Source organism: Macadamia integrifolia, chromosome 9, assembly GCF_013358625.1.
Source record: "Macadamia integrifolia cultivar HAES 741 chromosome 9, SCU_Mint_v3, whole genome shotgun sequence".
Taxonomy (NCBI): domain Eukaryota; kingdom Viridiplantae; phylum Streptophyta; class Magnoliopsida; order Proteales; family Proteaceae; genus Macadamia; species Macadamia integrifolia.
The window spans coordinates 19,892,250-19,900,227 of NC_056565.1; the positions used below are offsets into that span (position 1 = coordinate 19,892,250).

Below are 7,978 nucleotides of genomic sequence, written 5' to 3' on the forward strand. Positions count from 1 at the left end.
GGGACAACACAACAACAACAACAATGACCAAAAAAAAAAAAGTGAAGAAAATGAATGTTATAGGAGTCCCAGTGGTACAACTTGTGATCATGTCCCTTTGCAATGTTGCGTAGTTATGATCACTTGGCTGTCGATTTTTCTTCCTCTTCATTTCCCTTTGCCAGGTTAAATCACTTCCTCTTAAAAAGGTATATGGATATTATATAAGCTCCCCATATGAACTTGGTTTTTTAAATTATTTCTTTCCTCTGAACAACTTTCTTGACTCCATTGTTATTTTATTCATTTCGTTCATCTCATCATCTGAAGTTGTATGTTGTCAACAGCGAACACAGTATATTAACCAATCCAAAGTTACAAATGACATCCTACATGACTTTGAAAAACAGTTGTTGGATTTGGAAAGAGTCGCAATGAGGCTTTAGTGATTTATAATGATCTTTTTGCTTCCAGGCTGTTAATATTATTCTGGATAAAGTTGTTGGTTTGGCAAACTTTGCATAATTTTTGTTGGAATTTGGTGTGCCTAATACTGAAATCTCATTGTAAGTGACCCTTACGGTGAATAACAAAAATAAGTTTTAAGATGTGGCAAATCTAGATGCATGGATATCATACTAATACATGCCCTTAATCACATGGACATGCATTGCACTTCCTACCACACTAGTTTATATTAAGATACCAAAATTCAATTCTATCAAAATACCTGCATCTAATACGGTTTTAGTTTTGAAATGAGTATCAAAAGTATGTCTGAAAAGAAACTTAGAACAATCCCATTTCATCAATCATTTCAGTTTTGCATTTGCCTACTTAGAACCTGGCCAACCGTTTACAGCCTTACCTTTGGCAATAATCTTATGGTTAACTAGTGGTCCCACATGAGGGCAAGGGCGTAATTAACCACAAGCCCTATTCAAAAATGAAATAAAAGACGTGATGTTCCTCTTGAAACATATATACTTAAGTAAATAGGGTTATGGGATTTTTTGACATCTTTTAGTCAATGACTAAACCCATTTACAACTTGTTAATAGCGTAGATAAATTTGCATGGAGAAAAATAATTGTGTAGTGCCTTCTCAAGATACCCTTACATTAGCTTACTATAGTTTTAGTTTAGGGGCATTTAGATATATTACTGTGACTTAGCAGAAAAAATTATATGGTTTTTTTTTATTATTATAAATTCCTTTTTTTCCCCCTTAGAAGTAATAGAAATGTTTTCCATATCGTATTTTACTTTCTCCTATTTAAGTTTTTTCTTGCTAGATGATATTTATTTTGTGTTGCAGGAATAATCTTTCGTTCTAATTCAGAATACCTTGGTATCATAAAAAGAAAGTTATCATCATCATGTGGTGGATCTTCCACTAGTGTGTATGGAAGGGATGGTACCATCCCATCTGGTGTTGATAATGAAAATCTGGGAGAAGCAGAGGGTTCAAAATCACGAGTAGATGCAGTTTATGGCATTCTGATGAGTGGTCCTTGGGGATTGGCACTGGAAGATGCTCTATCTAAGATGGATGCAAACCCTCAACCTGAATGTGTTATCAGAGTCCTGAAGAGATTGAATGATGCAAATTTAGCTATCAACTTTTTCCGATGGGCAGAGAGGAAAACCAACCAAGTACACAATTTGGAAGCATACAGTTCCCTTCTCATGATAATGGTAAGAAATAAAAAGTTTGATGAATTAGGGCAGATTCTTCAGGAAATGAGTCTTGCTGGATGTGAACCATCAAATAACACATATGTGGAATTAGTTGCAACCTGTGTCAAGTCTCAGATGCTGGTCGAAGCATTCAATCTAATTCAAACTATGCGGAAATTCAAATTCCGTCCTGCATTTTCAGCATACACAACTTTGATTGGTGCTCTTGCAGAGGGTCATGAACCTGATCTTGCACTTGCCCTATTTCATCAGATGCAAGAGTTGGGCTATGAAGTGAATGTGCATCTGTTTACTACTCTTGTTCGTGTATTTGCTAGGGAAGGGCGGGTCGACATGGCTCTCACCTTATTGGATGAGATGAAGAGTATCTCTTTTGATGCAGATATTGTTCTCTACAATGTCTGTATAGATTGCTTTGGGAAAGTTGGTAAGTTGGATATGGCCTGGAAATTCTTCCATGAGATGAAAACTCAAGGTCTTGTGCCAGATGATGTAACCTATACTAGCATGATAGGGGTTCTCTGCAAAGCGAATAGACTGGGTGAAGCCGAAGAGCTATTTGAGAAGATGGAACTTAATAGGAGTGTTCCGTGTGCATATGCTTATAACACAATGATCATGGGCTATGGCTCTGCTGGAAAGTTTGATGAAGCTTACAGATTACTTGAGCGGCAGAAAGAGAAAGGTTGCATTCCTAGTGTGGTTGCATATAATTCCATCCTTACTTGCCTTGGGAAGAAGGGGAGAGAAGATGAGGCTTCTAGAATGTTTGAGGAGATGAAGGGAGATGCAGTGCCTAATCTTTCAACCTATAACATTCTCATAGACATGCTTTGCAAAGCAGGAAAACTTGAGGGTGCTTTTAAGATTCGTGATGCCATGGAAGAAGCTGGTTTATATCCTAATGTGCTGACTGTGAATATAATGGTTGATCGGCTGTGCAAGGCTCAAAAGCTGGAAGAAGCTTGGAGTATCTTTGAAGGGATGGAACGGAAGGGCTGCACCCCAGATGCCGTTACATTCTGCTCCTTGATAGATGGTCTGGGTAAAAAGGGCAGGGTGGATGATGCTTATCGGTTGTTCGAGAAGATGTTAGATGTAGGTGAGGTTCCAAATGCTGTTGTCTACACCTCCCTTATCAGGAACTTCTTTAAGTCTGGCAGGAAGGAAGATGGACACAAGATCTACAAAGAAATGGTCCATAGAGGTTGTTCACCTGATCTAACCCTTCTTAATACGTACATGGATTGTGTTTTCAAGGCTGGTGAAACTGTAAAGGGGCGTGCTTTGTTTGAGGAAATTAGGGCCAGGGGGTTTGTACCTGATGCGCGGAGCTACTCTATTCTCATTCATGGACTTATAAAAGCTGGCCATGCACGAGAGACCTATGAGTTGTTCTATGCAATGAAAGAACAGGGTTGTGTTTTTGATTCTCGTGCCTACAATGTTATCATTGATGGATTCTGCAAGTCTGGTAAAGTGAACAAAGCCTACCAGCTGCTGGAAGAAATGAAGGCAAAGGGTCATCCACCCACTGTTTTTACATATGGATCGGTCATTGATGGGCTTGCCAAAATTGATAGGCTGGATGAGGCATACATGCTCTTTGAAGAAGCAAAATCAAAAGGAATAGCGTTAAATGTTGTTGTCTATAGCAGTCTTATTGATGGGTTTGGAAAGGTGGGCAGAATTGACGAAGCTTATCTGATCATGGAAGAGTTGATGCAAAAGGGCATGGCACCCAATGTGTACACATGGAACTGCCTGCTTGATGCCTTAGTTAAGGCGGAAGAAATAAATGAAGCCCTTATCTGCTTTCAGTCAATGGCAGACTTGAAATGCAGCCCTAACACTATCACTTATAGCATTCTCATAAATGGTCTTTGTCGGGTTCAGAATTTCAACAAGGCCTTTGTTTTTTGGCAAGAGATGCAGAAAAAAGGGTTAAACCCTAATTTGATCACCTACACGACCATGATTTCAGGGCTTGCAAAGGCAGGTAACATAGCAGGGGCTAATGACTTGTTTAGGAGGTTTCGGGCTAGTGGAGGTGTACCAGACTCTGCTACTTACAATGTTTTAATAGAAGCACTGAGTAATGCTAGTAGGGCAATTGATGCATTCATACTGTTTGAGGAAACTCGTTTAAAAGGCTTTAATATCTATGCCAAAACCTGCATTGTCTTGTTGGATGCATTACACAAGGCTGAATGTCTTGAACAAGCAGCCATTGTTGGTGCTGTGTTGAAGGAGACGGCAAACTCCAAATATGCTACAAGACTCTTATAAAACCGAGCGTAGAAATATTGGATTGTTGGAGGATGATCAGAGTTTTCTTTTTGTTCAGCCAGCGTTAATCATACTTGAGACTATTTCATCAACATCTTGTTGATGTACCTTTTATGGGATAGCAAGTGTGCTTTTTATACATTGGTCTGACCTCCCATCTTCCTACTGGGTTGTTATTGCTCCTTGTGGAAATATTTGTTTTTTATCAGAAGTTGTGTTGAGAGAGCACATCATAACCACTTACCTATTAGACCTCAACAAAGGGAAAATTTATGCTTAATCCACCTCTTCTCCCATCTCCCACGGAATAGGTGACACTTGGCAGACCTAAAAGTGGCCTCTGAGATCATTGGTGCTGCTTCGCTATGATCTGTAAATCTCATCCTTGCAGCTTTCTTCTCCTGTGGTTGGTTTCAATCCGAATCTAGTATCCATCCTTGTTGCTTTAACCAATGCCTTGCCTGATTCAATGGTTTAATGGCAAATCCTGGTAATTATCCTTCTCTCTGTCCCTTTTTTCTAGGATTACATGTTTGCCTTGTGTTTCTTTAGGAATATTTTTGTTTAATCTTGTTCTGATGTGTAAGGTTTCTCTGTTTTGTGTGCAGCAAAGCAATGCGTTTGTGCAGTTGGAGGAGCAAATCACATATACAACAAAATGTTTGAACTTTGACCTTATGAAGACCATCTAAATGTCCGAAACAGGTTCTTCCTTCCTCCTGCACACCTGAACTTTGGATTGTTTTCTTCCATTTCTCCGGCGGGTTTCATTCTCTCTCTCTCTCTCTCTCTCTCTCTCTCTCTCAAGACGAAGAATCAAATGAAGACCATCTACATGTCTGAAACAGGTTCTTCCTTCCTCCTGCACACTTGAACTTTGGATTGTTTTCTTCCATTTCTCCAGCGGGTCTCTCTCTCTTAAGACGAAGAATCAAATGAGGTCAATTAACTGTTGGCATATGATCTTTCTTGTTGCTGGTACAAATACCCTGGAGAGAGAGCCTAATTACTAAGTTCGTACGGGACGCTCCAACAGTCAATTTTTTGTCTCTCTCTTTCTGTTCTGGTTGTTGCAAGCTGAGTTAAACTCTGGTTTGTTTCTCAAAAGGCCTTAAATTACGAGGGTCTTCAGACGTCGCCGTTTAGCTATGAGTGTAGCAGAAATCTGTAATCTGACTCTCTCCGTCTCTCCATCTCTCTCTCTTTGTGTGTCTTCCTTATGGATGGGTTTCATGTTAGGTTTCAATTATGCAAATAAATATGTAAATCTAGCATTTCGTCTCTCTCTCTCTCTCCATTCTAGTTGTTGCGACCTAAGAGCTGGGAATGGGATTCTCCTGTTCAAACTTCAAAGACCATCCCCATGCACTTTGAGCTTCATTTCACGGGATTCAACAGGGGAGGAACATATAAACGTCAATGCAGCTACTTAAACTTTCACAGCCTGATTGTCTTAGTAGGATTGTGGGAGATAAGGCTTTCAAAAGTTTGAATGAGAAATCTTCCCTGCAAGGCTGCAATTCTTGAAGGCAACATGGGTTTCAATTTTCAAGACCTGGTCATCTCAAAAATCTGAATCCCTTGGAAAGTAGAGAGAATTTGGAATAATTTATTTCTTCTTCTTCCAGTGCCCAGTTTTTACCATGCATAATGTTTGTAGGACATCTGATCCAGGTCAGTTGGGTGACAGAGTATTTGGGTGGTTACCCTGCTCTTGACCACCTTCGACTCAATAATTTTTATGGGTAATCAATCAGTACTGGTCTGGATATGAAGCTGGCTTTCTAGCAAGTGCTGTCCCTCATCCCTCACTTCCTTCCAGATGCACTGGCTTTGTAGTTTGTGTAGAACATACACTATTTATTAAAATTGAGTCATTCCTTTGCAAAGCATATCTTTATAATTAAATTATTCATACTCTGTGTGGAAAAACTAAGCTGCTACTTTTTGCTTACTGATGGACAGCTTCAATTGCCACATACTTCATTGGCCTCACACCGGTTCACTGCTGATAAATCTATTTTGCAGTGTGCAAGGAAAAATGTACTGTGTGATAAATCAGTGTGAACAGGTCAGATTTTCACCCTCATGCAAGCTCCAACTCATATCGGATGAGACATATCTGTCCAAATTTTTTCGACTTATCCCTAAACTATAAACCCTAATGATGAATGCCTTGTGCTACTTTCCATTGTTTCAAATTTTGGTTCGAATTGCAATAAGAATGGGAATATTATACATCAGCATTCATGTGAGTCCTTTTTTCTCCCCAATAGTGGTGTTGTACTTAGTACCACTGCATCAAGTAACTTCAAGTTATTTGTCATGAAACCCATAGAACAATTAGAATCGAAGCTGTTCTTATGCCTTGGGAGTAATGGAGTTTTTATGTTGCTGTTGACTCTTGAGATTCTGCACACTATGATGACACAAAGTTGTTTCATTTTAACTTGTCGAGTTGTGCGTAAATTTCTAGTGAAGAAAAGGCATCAATTAAAATCATATACAATTGACTGATACGTCTAAAGTACAATGAGTGCATCCAACAGTGTTTGGTTGTTTTGATTCAAAACTCAGTATTGTTACTGGATCGTGATTTGCAGGCGTCGGATTTGCCATTAACAGTGGATGCTGAAGAGTCAGATGCCGGGATCAAGCAGAGGATCAAGAGGGAGAATAGATACCTCGACGGAGAGACTTTGAAAAACCAGTTGAGACAAGATTGGTGAGAAAAAACAATTGAATAATGGTGCTTCAGGACAGGTTAGTCACATCTGATGGAGTAAAATTTCGCTCTTTTGAGAAATTAGGAAGGAGAAATGAAATGACTTCAGAGGGAGTCTGGTTTTTCTGTCAAGAACATATATCAGTTTCAATACTTCTCATTTCCCATAAGATCTCAACATTTCTGCAAGGAAGTTTTGACCAGCAAATCTGGAAGGTATCATTCTCTTATGCTGTGCGTTGACTGGTTGCACTTTAATTGGTTTCTATGATTTTGGAGCCATATTATACACAAATTGGGTAGCCATAATCATGTACTTATATATTTCTCAGTTGTGCTCTCAACTTTCTATTGTTGAATATTATTGGAAAATAATATAGTGGGTGAAGAATTTTCCAGTTAAATTGTGCTTTAGGGTTTGAATTGTGGCATGTATGGAGCAGATGAAAGGCATCTAGACTATTTTAAATAGTTTTGTTTGGATTGGAGAAATTAAATAATTTGGTGGTTTTTTTGCCCTTCTCCTGGAATCATCATAGTTGGGTTTTTTTCCCCTTTCCCTTTGCATATCTTTTTCCTTCTGAGTTTCTGCTCATGTTGGGTCTTGCAATTCAAAAGTTGCAAGTCTGAATAACAATAGCTGGGGAACTAAGATAAAGTGGAAGAAGTTTTTTTTCACTTGATTTTTTTATTGGTATATATAAGCTTGCTATGATCTGAGAATTAAGTGGAGCTGCCTAAAATATGGATTTGAGATTTTCCTGGTGTGGGATTAATTACCGGAGTCGGAGAAAGCAAAAACTTCAATTGATCAATTGAGAAATTATGCAGAAAAGAGTATGTGCGTTTAATTTTGGAAGGATATCCCTGTGTACTTTGATTTTGCAGTGGTGGAATCTAGCAAACTTAGATGTTGCTGTGTGTCTTTTACATAGGCTGAGGACTCGTTGTTGTATAGAGCCATGCATAATTGCAGCTAATCGGCAACCAAGTGCAATGCATCCGATCTACAGATTGTTATTTCCTCACTTTTGGTACACAATGAAGATCAGTTCCCTTGGTCAGCTGGCCTTCATCAATGCAAATGGGATAATTGAGTGTTCCTTCTCACTACGCAAGTATTCAGTGGAGCTTAGTTCTGTTGCCTATTACAAATTCTGGTGATCTGACAAGGAGATTATACCAGCAGACTTCATTGGGAGGTAAAGCATATATGGTTTGAAGTTTTGAAATCAAGGAAAATATTGAATAAGACATCCTGTATGGAGAGAGCCGTAAAGCACA

General features: G+C 39.0%; 1 protein-coding gene across 6 annotated transcripts in view; it reads left to right on the top strand.

Moving 5' to 3' along the window:
- The window catches only part of LOC122089190 (pentatricopeptide repeat-containing protein At3g06920-like), a 9,704-nt gene extending 2,606 nt beyond the window's left edge, over positions 1-7,098 (top strand). For 4 of the 6 annotated variants that reach the window (XM_042658718.1, XM_042658715.1, XM_042658719.1 and 1 more), the window contains 4 exons: positions 1,298-4,459; positions 4,578-4,674; positions 5,935-6,040; positions 6,573-7,098. In XM_042658718.1, coding sequence (XP_042514652.1) covers positions 1,298-3,969 — 2,672 coding nt within the window. In that variant the 3' untranslated portion in view covers positions 3,970-4,459; positions 4,578-4,674; positions 5,935-6,040; positions 6,573-7,098. The remainder of the gene's footprint in view (positions 1-1,297; positions 4,460-4,577; positions 4,675-5,934; positions 6,041-6,572) is intronic. The other 2 variants (XM_042658720.1, XM_042658721.1) reach the window with 2 other exon arrangements.
- Positions 7,099-7,978: the final 880 nt, after the last annotated feature.